Here is a 19671-nt window from a genome sequence, read left to right on the forward strand (position 1 = left end):
GATGCTAAACCCTCTAGCACCTGTAGATGCTATACCCTCTAGCACCTGTAGATGCTATACCCTCTAGCACCTGTAGATGCTATACCCTCTAGCACTTGGGTCGCTAAGCTTTGCACTTCCAGTTCCAGTTGTGGACAGAACTCTGAACCCTCCACAGTTCCAGCCATGGAATGAGCGTCCTCCATGGCTGCGTTGTGAACAGTGACACTCCTTAAAGTCTACGCCACAGTGTGACACAAATATCAAGAGGTTGCAGCCTTACGGCTGTAACCAGGGCCTATGACCTAAGCCAGTGTCTGGGTAAAATGACCATATAAATGTTATACAGATATATTATATATGTATAAATGGCGAAGTGTTTATTTTACTAAGACTAACTGACAAAGCTTTGAGATCTAGCAGCCCTATTCTGGGTTCTGTGCTCCAAGAACCTGGAATGTTACAGTTCCATTGAAGACCATATAGATTTCAAAACAGGAACCGTTTTAATGTCTACAATAGGTTCTAGAGGTCTTCCAACCAGGGCCTCACACTGTCAACTAAGACATTTACCAACAGTTCCATCTGTATAGCATGTCAATAAAGAATTACATTTGTCTGGACATCGTGTGGTGTGTCCCTGTGTCATTGGCGATTTTATAGGGGGGACATGAGCCCAACTCTGCTCAGATTCTTAAAAATCAAAAAAATCAAAAAATAAAAACTTTTTTTTTTTTTTTTTTAATTAACACAATTATTAAATACATAATTGGGGTTTGTACCAGTTTGTGTTAGATCAGCATTAATTTTAAAAGTGTATGTATTACTTAAACTAGGCTACCTTTAAAAATATATATTCATAATCCACTAATGGCACAACTCGTCCGTCGAAAAAAAAGAGATCTGACTGTACTGCTCAGTGCTCAACAAGCTACAACTAGCCAACCTGCTCATAATGGCAAAAAGAGCTATAAAAACAATTTACCACTTCTTCTTAAAATAAAATAAAATCTGGCAATGCTAATTAAGAAGCTACCACTCGACATGACACCGCAGCAGGTGCAATCGAATGCAGAAGTGCTACAGAGGCTATCGGAGCTAGCACTAGCACTAGCACTAGCAACATCACCATCGGCGAGGAAGCTAGCACCAGCAGGCAGTTGCAGTTTGATGTTGTGATGTTGGGTATGGCCTAGTGCTCGGTCATAAAGTCATATTGACATGCTCGTGGTGTCTAGATGAAGTTTGATGCGTTGTACATATTGAATTGTCATACGGATTTCTTATTAGCATACTGTTCACAACTGGTATTCTTTGTAAATAGATGGGACGAGACGGCAGAAAAGTTTTTTTTCTTTTTCTCTGAGGGTAAAATCGCCTATGCCCCGTGTGGTGTGTCCCTGTGTGTCCCTGTGTGTCCCCGTGTGGTGTGTCCCCGGTGTCCCTGTGTGGTGTGTCCCTGTGTGGTGTGTCCCTGTGTGGTGTGTCCCTGTGTGTCCCCGTGTGGTGTGTCCCTGTGTGGTGTGTCCCTGTGTGGTGTGTCCCTGTGTGGTGTGTCCCTGTGTGGTGTGTCCCTGTGTGGTGTGTCCATGTGTGGTGTGTCCCTGTGTGTCCCTGTGTGGTGTGTCTCTGTGTGTCCCTGTGTGGTGTGTCCCCGTGTGGTGTGTCCCCGTGTGGTGTGTCCCTGTGTGGTGTGTCCCTGTGTGTCCCTGTGTGGTGTGTCCCTGTGTGTCCCTGTGTGGTGTGTCCCCGTGTGGTGTGTCCCCGTGTGGTGTGTCCCCGTGTGGTGTGTCCCTGTGTGGTGTGTCCCTGTGTGTCCCTGTGTGGTGTGTCCCTGTGTGTCCCTGTGTGTCCCTGTGTGGTGTGTCCCTGTGTGGTGTGTCCCTGTGTGTCCCCGTGTGGTGTGTCCCCGTGTGGTGTGTCCCCGTGTGGTGTGTCCCTGTGTGGTGTGTCCCTGTGTGTCCCTGTGTGGTGTGTCCCTGTGTGTCCCTGTGTGGTGTGTCCCTGTGTGGTGTGTCCCTGTGTGTCCGTGTGGTGTGTCCCCGTGTGGTGTGTCCCTGTGTGTCCCTGTGTGGTGTGTCCCTGTGTGTCCCTGTGTGTCCCTGTGTGTCCCTGTGTGGTGTGTCCCTGTGTGTCCCTGTGTGGTGTGTCCCTGTGTGGTGTGTCCCCGTGTGTCCCTGTGTGGTGTGTCCCCGTGTGGTGTGTCCCCGTGTGGTGTGTCCCCGTGTGGTGTGTCCCTGTGTGTCCCTGTGTGGTGTGTCCCTGTGTGGTGTGTCCCCGTGTGTCCCTGTGTGGTGTGTCCCCGTGTGTCCCTGTGTGGTGTGTCCCTGTGTGTCCCTGTGTGGTGTGTCCCCGTGTGGTGTGTCCCCGTGTGGTGTGTCCCCGTGTGGTGTGTCCCTGTGTGGTGTGTCCCTGTGTGGTGTGTCCCTGTGTGGTGTGTCCCTGTGTGGTTTGTCCCCGTGTGGTGTGTCCCTGTGTGTCCCTGTGTGGTGTGTCCCTGTGTGGTGTGTCCCCGTGTGTCCCTGTGTGGTGTGTCCCTGTGTGGTGTGTCCCTGTGTGTCCCTGTGTGGTGTGTCCCTGTGTGGTGTGTCCCTGTGTGGTGTGTCCCTGTGTGTCCCTGTGTGGTGTGTCCCTGTGTGGTGTGTCCCTGTGTGTCCCTGTGTGGTGTGTCTCTATGCAATATCAGCATAATGTCTTATACTAATAGAGAATGTCAGCATGATTGTATTAACACAGGGATGAAATTTATTTCACTGAATTGTACAAGAGTTTCTGGATTGGTTGTAAAGTAAAGTGAAAACTGGGAGAGATATGAAAGAACAAATATACATCTGTATGGAAAACGATATTAAAATGGCCCGAGGAGGCCTACAGCAACATACAGTACAAACTAGCTAACATGGAAAACAGAAGACAGACATTTTGCCACTGAATAAATATTTACATACATAGAATAACCAGACCTTTCTCTTCAGTAGCAGATGGGCCTCAATTCATACATCTAGAACTACAACTCTACCCATCCAGATACCATACAACTCTGCCCATCCAGATACCATACAACTCTACCCATCCAGAACCATACAAACAGCCTTGCCCTGTTCACAAACTCTACAGATGCACCTTGTCATTTTAAACATCAACAGTGATTGGATTGGCAACCGTTGTGTTAAGGGGCACATATAGTCCCCATTCCAATCATGTTAAATCATAAACGACCCCCATGAAGTGTGAGGTCAGCAGCAGGGTGGACCCTGGTATAAGAGGCTGTTTGGGGGCAGCTGAGCAGAGTGGGGTGGACCCTGGTATAAGAGGCTGTTTGGGGGCAGCTGAGCAGAGTGGGGTGGACCCTGGTATAAGAGGCTGTTTGGGGGCAGCTGAGCAGAGTGGGGTGGACCCTGGTATAAGAGGCTGTTTGGGGGCAGCTGAGCAGAGTGGGGTGGACCCTGGTATAAGAGGCTGTTTGGGGGCAGCTGAGCAGAGTGGGGTGGACCCTGGTATAAGAGGCTGTTTGGGGGCAGCTGAGCAGAGTGGGGTGGACCCTGGTATAAGAGGCTGTTTGGGGGCAGCTGAGCAGAGTGGGGTGGACCCTGGTATAAGAGGCTGTTTGGGGGCAGCTGAGCAGAGTGGGGTGGACCCTGGTATAAGAGGCTGTTTGGGGGCAGCTGAGCAGAGTGGGGTGGACCCTGGTATAAGAGGCTGTTTGGGGGCAGCTGAGCAGAGTGGGGTGGACCCTGGTATAAGAGGCTGTTTGGGGGCAGCTGAGCAGAGTGGGGTGGACCCTGGTATAAGAGTGGCGGTCTGGTTTCACCAGTAGAAGGTCCTGGTGAGGAAGGTGGCGGCCGAGCTGAGCCAGCCGCTGGCGTCGTGGTTCTTGGCGGCGGTGCGGGAGACGGCGCGGTCCGCCTCCCTCTCAGGGCTCTCGTCCTCGGGCAGGTAGTCTGGCAGGGCCCCGTTCTCCTGGACCTCCGCTCCACACGGGCCGAGGGGCAGCAGGACCTGGGGGGGCAGTGGAGGGACAGGGAGCGGTCAGGACAGGGAGCGGTCAGTAGAGGGGGAGCGGTCAGTAGAGGGAGCGGTCGGTAGAGGGAGTGGTCGGTAGAGGGAGCGGTCGGTAGAGGGAGCGGTCAGTAGAGGGAGTGGTCGGTAGAGGGAGCGGTCAGTAGAGGGAGTGGTCGGTAGAGGGAGCGGTCGGTAGAGGGAGCGGTCGGTAGAGGGAGCGGTCGGTAGAGGGAGCGGTCGGTAGAGGGAGCGGTCGGTAGAGGGAGCGGTCGGTAGAGGGAGCGGTCAGTAGAGGGGGAGTGGTCAGTAGAGGGGGAGCGGTCAGTAGAGGGAGCGGTCGGTAGAGGGAGCGGTCAGTAGAGGGAGCGGTCAGTAGAGGGAGTGGTCAGTAGAGGGAGTGGTCAGTAGAGGGGGAGTGGTCGGTAGAGGGAGCGGTCAGTAGAGGGAGCGGTCAGTAGAGGGAGTGGTCAGTAGAGGGAGTGGTCAGTAGAGGGGGAGTGGTCAGTAGAGGGAACGGTCAGTAGAGGGAGTGGTCAGTAGAGGGAGCGGTCAGTAGAGGGGGAGTGGTCAGTAGAGGGAACGGTCAGTAGAGGGAGCGGTCAGTAGAGGGAGCGGTCTGTAGAGGGGGGTCAGTAGAGGGAGTGGTCAGTAGAGGGGGAGTGGTCAGTAGAGGGAGCGGTCAGTACAGGGAGCGGTCAGTAGAGGGAGCGGTCAGTAGAGGGAGTGGTCAGTAGAGGGAGCGGTCTGTAGAGGGGGGTCAGTAGAGGGAGTGGTCAGTAGAGGGAGCGGTCAGTAGAGGGAGTGGTCAGTAGAGGGAGCGGTCAGGACAGGGAACGGTCAGTAGAGGGAACGGTCAGTAGAGGGAGCGGTCAGTAGAGGGGGAGCGGTCGGTAGAGGGTGAGCGGTCGGTAGAGGGAGCGGTCGGTAGAGGGAGCGGTCGGTACAGGGAGCGGTCAGTAGAGGGAGTGGTCAGTAGAGGGAGCGGTCGGTAGAGGGGAGTCAGTAGAGGGAGTGGTCAGTAGAGGGGGAGTGGTCAGTAGAGGGGGAGTGGTCAGTAGAGGGGGAGCGGTCAGTAGAGGGAGCGGTCGGTAGAGGGAGTGGTCAGTAGAGGGAGCGGTCGGTAGAGGGGGGTCAGTAGAGGGAGTGGTCAGTAGAGGGGGAGTGGTCAGTAGAGGGGGAGTGGTCAGTAGAGGGAGCGGTCTGTAGAGGGGGGTCAGTAGAGGGAGTGGTCAGTAGAGGGGGAGTGGTCAGTAGAGGGAGCAGTCAGGACAGGGAACGGTCAGTAGAGGGAACGGTCAGTAGAGGGAGCGGTCAGTAGAGGGGGAGCGGTCGGTAGAGGGGGAGCGGTCGGTAGAGGGAGTGGTCGGTAGAGGTCAGTAGAGGGAGCGGTCAGTAGAGGGGGAGCGGTCAGTAGAGGGAGCGGTCAGTAGAGGGAGTGGTCGGTAGAGGGAACGGTCGGTAGAGGGAGCGGTCGGTAGAGGGAGCGGTCGGTAGAGGGAGCGGTCAGTACAGGGAGCGGTCAGTAGAGGGAGCGGTCAGTAGAGGGAGTGGTCAGTAGAGGGAGCGGTCGGTAGAGGGGGGTCAGTAGAGGGAGTGGTCAGTAGAGGGGGAGTGGTCAGTAGAGGGGGAGTGGTCAGTAGAGGGGGAGCGGTCAGTAGAGGGAGCGGTCGGTAGAGGGAGCGGTCGGTAGAGGGAGTGGTCAGTAGAGGGAGCGGTCGGTAGAGGGGGGTCAGTAGAGGGAGTGGTCAGTAGAGGGGGAGTGGTCAGTAGAGGGGGAGCGGTCAGTAGAGGGAGTGGTAAGTAGAGGGAGCGGTCGGTAGAGGGAGCGGTCGGTAGAGGGAGCGGTCGGTAGAGGGAACGGTCGGTAGAGGGAGTGGTCAGTAGAGGGGGAGTGGTCAGTAGAGGGGGAGTGGTCAGTAGAGGGAACGGTCAGTAGAGGGAACGGTCAGTAGAGGGAGCGGTCAGTAGAGGGGGACCGGTCGGTAGAGGGAGCGGTCAGTACAGGGAGCGGTCAGTAGAGGGAGCGGTCAGTAGAGGGAGCGGTCGGTAGAGGGAGCGGTCGGTAGAGGGAGCGGTCGGTAGAGGGAGCGGTCAGTGGAGGGGGAGCGGTCAGTAGAGGGGGAGCGGTCAGTAGAGGGGGAGCGGTCGGTACAGGGAGCGGTCAGTAGAGGGAGCGGTCAGTAGAGGGAGCGGTCAGTAGAGGGTGAGGTCAGTAGAGGGAGCGGTCGGTAGAGGGAGCGGTCAGTAGAGGGAGCGGTCGGTAGAGGGAGCGGTCAGTAGAGGGGGAGCGGTCAGTAGAGGGGGAGCGGTCAGTACAGGGAGCGGTCAGTAGAGGGAGCGGTCGGTAGAGGGAGCGGTCGGTAGAGGGAGCGGTCGGTAGAGGGAGCGGTCGGTAGAGGGAGCGGTCGGTAGAGGGAGCGGTCGGTAGAGGGGGAGTGGTCGGTAGAGGGAGTGGTCAGTAGAGGGAGCGGTCAGTAGAGGGAGCGGTCAGTAGAGGGAGCGGTCGGTAGAGGGAGCGGTCAGTAGAGGGAGCGGTCAGTAGAGGGAGCGGTCGGTAGAGGGGGAGCGGTCGGTAGAGGGAGCGGTCGGTAGAGGGAGCGGTCGGTAGAGGAAGCGGTCGGTAGAGGGCGAGCGGTCGGTAGAGGGAGCGGTCAGTAGAGGGAGCGGTCAGTAGAGGGAACGGTCAGTAGAGGGGGAGCGGTCAGTAGAGGGGGAGCGGTCAGTAGAGGGGGAGCGGTCAGTAGAGGGAGTGGTCAGTAGAGGGAGTGGTCAGTAGAGGGAATGGTCAGTAGAGGGAACGGTCAGTAGAGGGAGCGGTCGGTAGAGGGAGCGGTCGGTAGAGGGAGCGGTCAGTAGAGTGGGAGTGGTCAGTAGAGGGAGTGGTCAGTAGAGGGGGAGTGGTCAGTAGAGGGAGCGGTCGGTAGAGGGAGCGGTCGGTAGAGGGAGCGGTCGGTAGAGGGGGAGCGGTCAGTAGAGGGAGCGGTCAGTAGAGGGAGCGGTCAGTACAGGGAGCGGTCAGTACAGGGAGCGGTCAGTACAGGGAGCGGTCAGTAGAGGGAGCGGTCAGTAGAGGGAACGGTCAGAAGAGGGGGAGCGGTCAGTAGAGGGAGCGGTCGGTAGAGGGAGCGGTCGGTAGAGGGAGCGGTCGGTAGAGGGAGCGGTCGGTAGAGGGAACGGTCAGTAGAGGGAACGGTCAGTAGAGGGAGCGGTCAGTAGAGGGGGAGCGGTCGGTAGAGGGGGAGCGGTCAGTAGAGGGAGCGGTCGGTAGAGGGAGCGGTCGGTAGAGGGAGCGGTCGGTAGAGGGAGCGGTCGGTAGAGGGGGAACGGTCGGTAGAGGGAGCGGTCAGTAGAGGGGGAGCGGTCAGTAGAGGGAGCGGTCAGTAGAGGGAACGGTCAGTAGAGGGAGCGGTCAGTAGAGGGAGCGGTCAGTAGAGGGTCAACCATCAGACGCTGAGGAAGTGAATCCATTGTAATTAATGAAAGCGTCACACGCTGCGTCACGTCCGTCGTTAGGGAATCACCGGGGTTCATTATTACATTTTTGACGGCAGAATGTCGACGCTGACGGCCGCAGTGGAGCCAAGAAAACACACCTCAGGCCCTTTCTGCTCTCAAGTATCGCTCGTCCGTTCAGTTGACAGTGGAAATGATTGCCGTGAAAAGTGTGGGGCCGCTGGAGGATTGAAGTGGAATGAGATCCTCTGCTTGGCCAGCTGCTGCTGCAGTTCCGGGGACATCTCAGTGAAGTACTCACGCAGTTCCCTTTCGCCTCCTCGGAAATTCGTCCCCTGATCCGAATACAGCTCGGCAGGTGTTCCTCGACGGGCGATGAATCTCCTTAGGGCCATGAGGAAGGAGTCGGCATCAATAGAAGTGAGGAGATCCAGGTGGATTGCTCGGGTTGTAAGGCACTTGAAAATGATCCCCCACCTCTTCTCCGCACGCCGCCCCACTCTGACCTCAATAGGCCCGAAACAGTCCATCCCCGTCGAGAAGAAGGCCGGCTTGAAGAGGCGGAGACGTGCTGGCGGGAGGTCTGCCATCTTCGGAACCGTAGGTTTGGCCTTCCAGCGCCTACAGTCGGTGCAGGTGTACTGATATCGCCGAACCGCTTCACGTCCCCGCAGGATCCAGTATTGGCGTTGAATCTCTGCGAAGACTCGTTCTGGGCCAGGATGACACAATCGGCTATCGAACTGCTGGATCAGGAGCCTGGTGGTAGGATGAGCTGGATCTAGGACGATCGGATGCATGACAACTGGGTCCAGGTCCTGAGAACGCCGGAGCCTTCCCCCAACGCGGATGAGCTCTCCTGACTCATCTAGCTCTGGTGCTAAGGTGAGTAGCCTGCTGCTGGGAGCCACCGGTTTATTGGCTTTCAAGAGGCGCAACTCTTCTGGAAAGCTGTCTTGCTGAGCTCTCTTGATGATCAGATTCTCAGCCTCCCGATAAGTGTCAGCTGTAATGGTCTCTCCAGGTTCTGCCGCCCCATGAAGCTCATGAGCTGTCATCTCCAGCATCTCACTCCAGGATTCAGGATGCTTCTCTGCAGGTGAAGGTGAACTGACCTGGGTGGAGATGGCACCACAGAAGGTAGCTTTGCGGAGTTCTGCAGTATCTTCCTTTGGAGGAGTGGTAGGCCTTTGAGGCCAGTCTTCGGCGCGGAGCAGGAGGAAGGGTGGGCCTTGGCTCCATCGATTAGGCTCTACCAGCTCTCTCAGGGTCTTGCCACGCGTGAGGTCGTCTGCGGGGTTGCTAGCGGAATTCACATATCGCCAGGTGTGGATGTCGGTGAGCTCTTGGATTTCAGCAACCCGGACACCAACAAAGACCTTGAAGGAGCAAGATGATGACTGCAACCATGTCAGCACCGTAGTTGAGTCGGTCCAGAGGACAGTGCGGTCAACTCTCAGGGTGAGCTCTCTATTCAGTAGCTTGGATAACTCGGCTCCAGTAAGGGCCGCGCACAGCTCCAGTCTTGGCATGGATAGTACGCGTTTAGGTGCGACCCTGGAGCGGGCGAGGAGGAATGATAGATAGATGTTACCTTCAGCATCCACTGTTCTCAGGTAAGCGACTGAGCCATAAGCCTGCTCTGAGGCATCGCAGAACACGTGAATCTCGCTGTAGACAGTTGGCTGGTCTGCATCAGCTGGGGTGTAAGGCCTGGGTAGAGTTACTTGTGGAAGCACCTGCAGCTCAGATTCCCACTCTTTCCATTCCTGCACGATGTCTGAGGGGAGCATAGGGTCGTCCCAGTCTCGCTGCTTGTCCCAGTGGCGTCTCACTAGCATCTTAGCCCGGGTAGTATAGGGCAGGATGAATCCTAGTGGATATACTGACTCGCCAAGACCTTGTAGACATTCCTCATGGTCACAGCTCCATAGTCTACTGGACGGTGCTTGTAACCCAGGATATCTGCTTCACAGCTCCAGCTGAGCCCCAGGGTAGACTCTGTAGAGTCGTTCTTGTCTTGTGCCAACCAGAGTTCGAAACTCTCAGACCGGGCTTCTCGGGGCAGGTGGCTGACGACACTAGGCACGTTACTGGCCCACTGCCGGAGGTCGAACCCACCTGACGACAGGAGCGCTCTCAGATTGTCAACCAGAGCTCCTGCTTCTTCGGGTGTGGGTACACTCTGCAGGCAATTGTCCACATAAAAACACTTCTGGACAGAGAACCTGACCGCGTTGTCTGGCTGGCTGTGCTGGGTAACATGACGCTGCAGAGCGAATGTGGCGCAGCAGGGGCTGCAGGTGGTGCCAAATGGGAGCACCTGCCACTCAAACACATCTGGAGGTTTCTCCTGGTCCATGTCCCGCCATACGAAACGCAGAAGACGGCGATCTTCATGGAGGAGGCGAACCTGGTGGAACATTCCTTTGATGTCTCCACTGATTGCCACAGCATACTCCCTGAATCTCAGCAGCACTCCGAGAAGGGATGGCCCAAGGGTTGGTCCTGGCTGCAGGCACTCATTCAGGTTCTGCCCACGGTACTGGTAGGAGCAGTTGAACACCACACGGTTCTTATTGTTATGGCTCACCATGTGATGTGGGATGTACCATGAGTCTCCTTCGCTGGTGAGGGTCTCAGGGCTGAGCTTGATGACTGAGCCTGCTTGGACGAGTTTGTTGATCTCTGCACAGTATGCTTTGGCCCTCTCCGGGTCCTTTTTGAGCCGCCGTTCAGTGCTCCTCAAGCTTGGCATAACTGCCTCCTTAGTGGCAGAGAGGCTGGGCATGTCACCTTTGCGCAGCAGGGGGGTTGCGTAGCGCAGCACACCCTCCACCTCCACACGCGTCGTCCTAGCTTCTAACAGGTCGATCGCATCTTGGTCTTGTCGGGAGCGATTCACAGCCTTATCACACTGGAACGGGATGGTATCAACTTGCCAGAGCTTCTCGACGTGTTTGAATAACTCTGAGGGAGCAGGCCGGACTGAGGTGAATAGACACTGCTGTGGGAGTGGGTGACGTCCCATCGTCTTCGTAGGGCCCTGTAGGGTCCAGCCCAATCTGGTCCGTACAGCGGCAGGCCCACCGGGAGGACCCAACCGCACTGGCTCGGTAGGGGTGACTAGGTGTGGATAGTCAGCACCGATGAGGAGGAGGGGTTGGGCCTTCTTAAAGGATGTGATTGGTAGACCAACCAGATGTTTGTACTTCTGTCGGAGTACATCCGTCGCGTAGGTGTGGTTGGCTAGACCGATGCAGGTTGCAGTGAAGGCTCCGGAGATGTGGTACTTGGTCTGAGGCCTGACTGGGGAGGAGACACTGAATGACACTGAAGCACCGCTGAAGTTCTGCACATCCTGCCTGATAGTGCGCAGTGGGAGCTCTTCTGGAGTCCCCTGTAAGCCCAGTTCCCTTACTGCTGCAGGAAGCAACATTGTCCTCTCCGACCCGTCGTCCAGTATGGCGTAAGTGTTGAGGGTCTTGTCACCGTGGTGGATGAGGACACGGAGGACCTTCAGCAGAACTCTACTACTCTCTGTAGGTCGATCAAGGTAGAGGACTTCAGTTGTAGCGGTCTCTCTGGTCTTATCCTTTGCCTCTGACACTCTTGCTGGCCTGATGTTGACATCATGAAGGACTTGCAGGTGCTTCCCCTGGCATAGACCACATGGCTTCCTAAGGCTGCACTGTGCGGCCTGGTGGGGTCTAGCACAGCGCCAGCATCTCTTATTGGTCTTGATCCACTCTGACAGCTGTCCTGTTGACAACTTGGTGACCTCTGTGCACTGACTGAGGAAGTGGTCTGATCCTTCACAGTATGGACAGTACGGGGTTGTCTTACTGTTCTTCCTGCCAGGGCTGTCCTGCTTGGGAGCAGTGTAAGGTGGGTGTTGCTCCTTTGATCCATGGAGTATCGCTACTGATCTCTTCATTCGATGGTTCTCAGCTTTGGTATTGGACTTGGCTTGGGGTTGATTGTCAAAGTCCTGGCACCAGGTCTCGTAACGTAGCCATTCTGAGAAGTCTTCCAGGGAATAGATGGCCCCGGGTCGCTGGAACATACAGCGTCTGAAGTCGGAACGTTGCTCCGGAGGCAGCTTACTTAACAGACGAGCGACATGTGAGCCACACTTGAGCTCCACGTCTCCTTCTGGTCCGAGGGTCTTGAGCAGGCCGATAAGAGACTGCACCTGCAACGCGAACTTCTCAAAGGCAGTGACGTCTCCTCGACGCACATCTGGTGAATCAAGGACGCTGGTGATTCTCCTGAGGGCAATCTGGTGCGGCTGTCCAAACCGATTATTAAGTGCTGTCATAGTATCGCTGTACGGCGTAGAAGAGTTCAGGTAGGCGTCCGCGATCAACTTAGCCTCCTCCAACTTAAGGTGATCAAGCAGAACCTGGTATTTGAACAACTCAGCCCCGTCAGTTGGCAGCAGGTTTCCTAAGGCGATCTTGAGTCGTGTGAACTCGCTGGGGTCCCTAGTCGTAAAGTTTGGGATACTAGGCCTGGGTCCCCGGTAGGTCAGCTCAGTCACTACTGGGCGACTGTGTGGAGCCTGAACAGCTGGAGGGGGCTGGGGTCCAGCTGTCATGACAGTTAGAGGGACTGATGAGGGCCCAGGCTGAGGGTGATAGGGAGTCCACTGATACTGATGAACTGCTGCGTGTGGCGGGGCCTGAGGGAGTGGAGGTACTGAACCATACGGAGACTGAGAGGCTCTTGGCGGGCGTGTGGGGTACTGCCCCAACGTGCCCATAACGGGTGCTGGAGTTTGGACTAAGTGCCCAGTGGGTGGTCGCCATGGGCTGGCTGGCAGTGGTTGGGCCTGCTGGGGCAGAGGTACCGAGCTAGGCAGAGGCTGATATGGTCTTGCCTGGGGTGGTGGGTTCTGCCCCAGGATGGCCATAACTGGTGGCATGGCTTGGACTGCAGGCACTGCTGATGGTAGCCCTGGACTGACTGGCAATGGAGGGGCAACTGCCTGTTGCTGTACTTGGAGCTCTCTCATTCTTTGACCCAGGCTATCCATTAGCATTTGCTGTTCAAGGGGCAATTCCACCCCTGTCCCCTCACCTGGCCAAGGCGGGGGTTCTGGCCACTCCTCCTCTCCTTCCCCCTCATCCTCCAGTTGTTCTCTATTCTGTGGCGGTACAGACTGAACTGGAGAAGGCGCCCGTGTAGCGTGACTGGGGCTGGGAGTGGGTGTGGCGCGGAGACTACGGGCGGTCTCAATTAACTCCCTTATTTCAGAATGGATCTCGGAGAGCTGTAACATGTCCCTATGCATGGCCTGCTGTGCTTGAGCTAGCTTTGCGTTCTCCACCTGAATGGCTCTGAGCTCCTCGCTGGCTGGATACGACGGCCTGTGATACTGGGGGATGACAGGATAATGCTGGCTTTCCACATGCATTCTCTCTCGGGGTAGGTAGTGGGCTAGCTGAGTTGTCTCATGAAGAGCAGCATCCCTCTTGACCTGGGGACTGGTAACATATGCATGTGGTTGGCTGAGGGGGGTGGTCCTGGCATATTCCTCGGGTGTAGGACGCCACCTCTCCTCGGACCCATGGTTGGGTGGGGCATTATCTCGTGGGGGTGCATCATAGTATCTGTGACCGGCGTAGTCAACTTCATACTCATCAAGCCAGGCGGGGGGACGTGTCACCCTCTTTGGTCTGGCTCCTCCCAGACTGTACATGTCATCACTGTTGTCCATATCCTTGGGTAAATGCAGCATCCGGCTCGAAGGACCAAAATGTAGAATGGGAATTTGTGTGTAGGCTAGTTCAGGATGTGGATGGTTGCATTCGCCCTTGGCTGTCTATTAGAACAGTGATATCCAATGATGACGATTTGGGTCCAAGATCCCTGGTTTTATTGTTGCCACTTGGCTCTTTTCCTTTAGTTGTCTTTACTCCAGTTGTATCATGTTGTTTCTTCATGTACATACAAGGGGAAAGTATAAGGAAAAAAGGCAGAAAAGATCTGTTCGGTCGGCGAAACTAGGCAAGTCATCACAGAAGCGGGACCACTACCGCTCATCATACGGGTGCCCAGGCTGTAGCCAATCAGCGGCCAGATAACGAAACCCATCTTCCAAACTAAGAGTATTGAAATAAACAAATAAAGGCTACAAACTTAGGGGCCTTTTGTACAATAATACTTTGATAAATCGAGAGGCAGAAGTGATTGAAGTTCTCTGTGACAAGCGTGTACGGTGTCTTTGTAGACTGTGGTTTGGCTCTGCTACAGCAATTATGATATCACAATCGGGTAGGGTTAGGGTTAGACACCAGAGCACACGCCTGGCTCAAAGCGTGCGTGTGTGCTGAGTAGGGCTGTCAAAAAAAAAACAACGTTTGAACCTAAACTTGAGAGTTCGAATATTGTAATATTAATGAATAATATTGTCAAAAATTATGCAGCGAATCGTGTTCATGCACGAAACGTTCATTTCCCGCACTGTCAAAAAAGTTCCCACGCTGTCAAAACAAACGCATCTAACGTGAAGTGAAAATGGCAGCGAAAGAGGAGGAGGAAGAGTTGGTCCCGTTAGCCAACAGTAGGAACCCTGTTGAACCATTTTTTATTTTATTTGTTGCTTTAAATGGAAATGTGAAAGATAAGGACCGAGTTACATGCAAGCTCTGCAGAGCGAGTATTGTGTACTGAACACTACCAGCAACATGGAGTCACATGTCGTTGTTCCATCCGCGGGAGTGGAATAAAAAGACGAGCGAGGAGCCACAGGCTAAACCATGAGTTTGAAGCAAACAATTCCACTTGGAAGACGCAGAGGTAAGGTACCGTACTGGAGCTTTAAGGTCTCACGACGCAGAGGTAAGGTACCGTACTGGAGCTTTAAGGTCTCACGGCGCAGAGGTAAGGTACCGTACTGGAGCTTTAAGGTCTCACGACGCAGAGGTAAGGTACCGTACTGGAGCTTTAAGGTCTCACGACGCAGAGGTAAGGTACCGTACTGGAGCTTTAAGGTCTCACGACGCAGAGGTAAGGTACCGTACTGGAGCTTTAAGGTCTCATGACGCAGAGGTAAGGTACCGTACTGGAGCTTTAAGGTCTCATGACACAGAGGTAAGGTACCGTACTGGAGCTTTAAGGTCTCACGACGCAGAGGTAAGGTACCGTACTGGAGCTTTAAGGTCTCATGACGCAGAGGTAAGGTACCGTACTGGAGCTTTAAGGTCTCATGACGCAGAGGTAAGGTACCGTACTGGAGCTTTAAGGTCTCATGACGCAGAGGTAAGGTACCGTACTGGAGCTTTAAGGTCTCATGACGCAGAGGTAAGGTACCGTACTGGAGCTTTAAGGTCTCATGACGCAGAGGTAAGGTACCGTACTGGAGCTTTAAGGTCTCATGACGCAGAGGTAAGGTACCGTACTGGAGCTTTAAGGTCTCATGACGCAGAGGTAAGGTACCGTACTGGAGCTTTAAGGTCTCACCTCCTCTCCGGCCTCGTTCTTCACCACCTGCTGGGCTGACAGCACCTTCGTGGCAGCGATGGCCGACGCCAGACTCTGAAGAGGGGGGCGGGTCAAGCTTAGAGTCACATGACAACACCTCCTTTAAATAAGGGAACAGACACTGTATGCGGGTGAGTGTGTGTGTGTGTCAGGGGCCAGTTCACCTCAGTGGGCAGGTCTGAGCGGATGCGTACAGTGCATCTCTTGGAGGCCATCTGGAAGGTGAAGCTGATGACCCCTTTGACCTTGAGGAGTGCCTCTTCACACACGCCTCGCTGGTCCTGACCAAGGCACACGCAGTCAGTTAGGACAGTAAACACACGGTCAGTTAGGACAGTAAACACACGGTCAGTTAGGACAGTAAACACACGGTCAGTTAGGACAGTAAACACACAGTCAGTTAGGACAGTAAACACACAGTCAGTTAGGACAGTAAACACACAGTCAGTTAGGACAGTAAACACACGGTCAGTTAGGACAGTAAACACACAGTCAGTTAGGACAGTAAACACACAGTCAGTTAGGACAGTAAACACACAGTCAGTTAGGACAGTAAACACACGGTCAGTTAGGACAGTAAACAGATGGTCAGTTAGGACAGTAAACACACGGTCAGTTAGGACAGTAAACACACGGTCAGTTAGTACAGTAAACACACGGTCAGTTAGGACAGTAAACAGATGGTCAGTTAGGACAGTAAACACACGGTCAGTTAGGACAGTAAACACACAGTCAGTTAGGACAGTAAACAGATGGTCAGTTAGGACAGTAAACAGATGGTCAGTTAGGACAGTAAACAGATGGTCAGTTAGGACAGTAAACAGACGGTCAGTTAGGACAGTAAACACACGGTCAGTTAGGACAGTAAACACGCAGTCAGTTAGGACAGTAAACACACGGTCAGTTAGGACAGTAAACACACGGTCAGTTAGGACAGTAAACACACGGTCAGTTAGGACAGTAAACACACAGTCAGTTAGGACAGTAAACACACAGTCAGTTAGGACAGTAAACACACAGTCAGTTAGGACAGTAAACACACGGTCAGTTAGGACAGTAAACACACAGTCAGTTAGGACAGTAAACACACAGTCAGTTAGGACAGTAAACACACAGTCAGTTAGGACAGTAAACACACGGTCAGTTAGGACAGTAAACAGATGGTCAGTTAGGACAGTAAACACACGGTCAGTTAGGACAGTAAACACACGGTCAGTTAGCACAGTAAACACACGGTCAGTTAGGACAGTAAACAGATGGTCAGTTAGGACAGTAAACACACGGTCAGTTAGGACAGTAAACACACAGTCAGTTAGGACAGTAAACAGATGGTCAGTTAGGACAGTAAACAGATGGTCAGTTAGGACAGTAAACAGACGGTCAGTTAGGACAGTAAACAGATGGTCAGTTAGGACAGTAAACACACGGTCAGTTAGGACAGTAAACACACGGTCAGTTAGGACAGTAAACACACGGTCAGTTAGGACAGTAAACAGACGGTCAGTTAGGACAGTAAACACACGGTCAGTTAGGACAGTAAACAGATGGTCAGTTAGGACAGTAAACAGACGGTCAGTTAGGACAGTAAACAGATGGTCAGTTAGGACAGTAAACGGATGGTCAGTTAGGACAGTAAACGGATGGTCAGTTAGGACAGTAAACACACGGTCAGTTAGGACAGTAAACACACGGTCAGTTAGGACAGTAAACACACGGTCAGTTAGGACAGTAAACACACGGTCAGTTAGGACAGTAAACAGATGGTCAGTTAGGACAGTAAACACACGGTCAGTTAGGACAGTAAACACACGGTCAGTTAGGACAGTAAACACACGGTCAGTTAGGACAGTAAACACACAGATGGTCAGTTAGGACAGTAAACACACGGTCAGTTAGGACAGTAAACACACGGTCAGTTAGGACAGTAAACAGATGGTCAGTTAGGACAGTAAACAGATGGTCAGTTAGGACAGTAAACACACGGTCAGTTAGGACAGTAAACAGATGGTCAGTTAGGACAGTAAACACACGGTCAGTTAGGACAGTAAACACACGGTCAGTTAGGACAGTAAACACACGGTCAGTTAGGACAGTAAACAGATGGTCAGTTAGGACAGTAAACACACGGTCAGTTAGGACAGTAAACACACGGTCAGTTAGGACAGTAAACAGATGGTCAGTTAGGACAGTAAACACACGGTCAGTTAGGACAGTAAACACACGGTCAGTTAGGACAGTAAACACACGGTCAGTTAGGACAGTAAACAGATGGTCAGTTAGGACAGTAAACAGATGGTCAGTTAGGACAGTAAACAGACGGTCAGTTAGGACAGTAACAGTTACCAATTAATGTAAATCATATAAATCACATCATGCTGTATAGTCAGGTGTTTCTGTGAAGTTGTTAGTCTATGCTGTGTGTGTGTGTGTGCGCGCGCACACACGAGTGAGAGTGTGTGTCTGAATGAGTGAGTGAGTGAGTGTCTGAGTGAGTGAGTGAGTGAGTGAGTGAACTACATGATTGAGTGAGTGAACTACATGATTGAGTGAGTGAGCGAGTGAGTGAGTGAGTAAGTGAGCGAGCGATTGAGTGAGTGAGTGAGTGAGCGAGTGAGTGAACTACATGATTGAGTGAGTGAGCGAGTGTGCTTGAGAGAGAGAATGAGACAGAGCAGAAAAGCGAGTGAGTAGCCTGTGTTTCCATACAGCGGTGTCCAGGCCCTGGATGTGCAGGGTGACAGACTTGGCCTTCCTGTTGGAGGAGTTGAGGAAGAACTGGGACTTGTTCCTCCTCTCCACCCGTCTCTGCGGGGAAGGGTCGGCCGGCGCCGCCAGAATACCGTACACCTCCTTCGCCAGCGCTGTGATGTCAACTGACAACCCGCTCCTAAGAAGCCAATTAAATAGTATGACACATCATGGTAGTGTGCTACTGGGTGGCTAAGTGTTGTATCGGTAATGGCTGACACATTCAATCATTTCAGTTAGAGACAGCAGAGTCTTATCAAATCCATCACAACCCTCCTGTGTGTCACAGCAACTAACGGTAAACAGGTCTAAAAGTCCACACTCACCTCTCCATCAGGTTCTCCAAGCTCACCATCATCCCCAGCTCATTCATCATGATGGGGATGTTCTGATGGGACTCAGCAAGGTAGCGCAGGGTCTGACAACACAGGGACACTTGTAAGTATATATAAAAAGTCGTAGTAGCCCACCTTGTTCAATGGTCAGGTTATAAACGCGTGTGAATCAAGCCTATTGCTTCATGAAATCCCCTCGCTGTTTGGGTCACACATGTCTGCAGTAACAGGGAAACCCCAGGCGAACTAGCCTCGCTATCTATGTGCTCTATGTTCTATGTGTTCTATGTTCTATGTGCTCTATGTTCTATGTGCTCTATGTTCTATGTTCTATGTGCTCTATGTTCTATGTGCTCTATGTTCTATGTGCTCTATGTGCTATGTGTTCTATGTCCTATGTGCTCTATGTTCTATCTATGTGCTCTATGTTCTATGTGCTCTATGTGCTCTATGTGCTCTATGTTCTATGTGCTCTATGTGCTATGTGCTCTGTGCTCTATGTGCTCTATGTTCTATGTGCTCTATGTGCTCTATGTGCTATGTGCTCTGTGTGCTATGTGCTCTATGTTCTATGTGCTCTATGTGCTCTATGTGCTATGTGCTCTGTGCTCTATGTGCTCTATGTTCTATGTGCTCTATGTTCTTGGACTAACCTGCAGGGTAGCTGTATGTTCTTGGACTAACCTGCAGGGTAGCTGTATGTTCTTGGACTAACCTGCAGGGTAGCTCTATGTTCTTGACTCTATCTATGTGCTCTATGTTCTTGGACTAACCTGCAGTGTAGCTCTATGTTCTTGGACTAACCTGCAGGGTAGCTCTATGTTCTCTATGTTCTCTATGTTCTTGGACTAACCTGCAGGGTAGCTCTATGTTCTCAGACTAACCTGCAGGGTAGCGAGCAGCACCTGGGGGTCCTGGTGGTCGAGGAACAGGACCAGGCCGGGCAGGCAGCCCTCGTCCTGGACTATGGTGTCCCGGTTCTGGGGCTCGGAGGCCAGGTCCCGCAGCTGGCTCACCACGGACTGGGCATCCATCATCTAGGGTTAGGGTTAGAGGGTTAGCGACTCTCACCACGGACTGGGCATCCATCATCTAGGGTTAGGGTTAGAGGGTTAGGGTTAGAGGGTTAGGGTTAGAGGGTTAGGGACTCTGCAACAGGTTAGAACAAGAGAAACTGCGTTTTACTAGCCGAATAACGTGAGCTAACCACAGTAAACACCTCGGCTAGCTAAACACGCTAGCTAGAGCTATAGGTGAGCTAGCTAAAGACTATGGCTATAAGTGAGCTAACGTCAGCTAGCTAGCTCAGGTTTTCTGGTTCCGTCTTTGATAAGTTTAGCTGCTTTCGACGGGAGTTTGTTCACAAATATTATTCACCTCACGTTAAATTGTTAGATGTGTTATCTGTGATGTGAATATGGATTATATTATTATTATAAAGTAGTGAATCTATATTATTATGGTTGTTAAGGGAACATCTCACCAGAGGACACGAGCTCGTGCACACAAATCCAAACCTGGTGCGTGTTTCCCTGATGATCATTGGTCGCGCGGATCCCGTCACTTCGCTCGATGCGCTGTTCCTATTGGTCCCCTCTTCGCCTGCAGCTCGGTGGTCCAATGAGGACGCGTGTTGCTGGCGGGCTTTATTTGACTGAGTAGAGAG

At 53.2% G+C, this 19671-nt stretch overlaps 1 protein-coding gene across 1 annotated transcript; it reads right to left on the reverse strand.

Moving 5' to 3' along the window:
• Window positions 1-3786: 3786 nt before the first annotated feature.
• Window positions 3787-19042, reverse strand: armc1l (armadillo repeat containing 1, like; the record flags this gene model as incomplete). Its single annotated transcript, XM_084454164.1, has 6 exons — window positions 3787-3978; window positions 14902-14976; window positions 15087-15203; window positions 17629-17809; window positions 17997-18088; window positions 18890-19042. 6 exons carry the CDS (start codon window positions 19040-19042, stop codon window positions 3787-3789), a joined length of 810 nt encoding a protein of 269 aa, XP_084310290.1.
• Window positions 19043-19671: the final 629 nt, after the last annotated feature.

Source organism: Borostomias antarcticus (genome assembly GCF_949987555.1).
Source record: "Borostomias antarcticus genome assembly, chromosome: 19".
NCBI lineage: Eukaryota > Metazoa > Chordata > Actinopteri > Stomiiformes > Stomiidae > Borostomias > Borostomias antarcticus.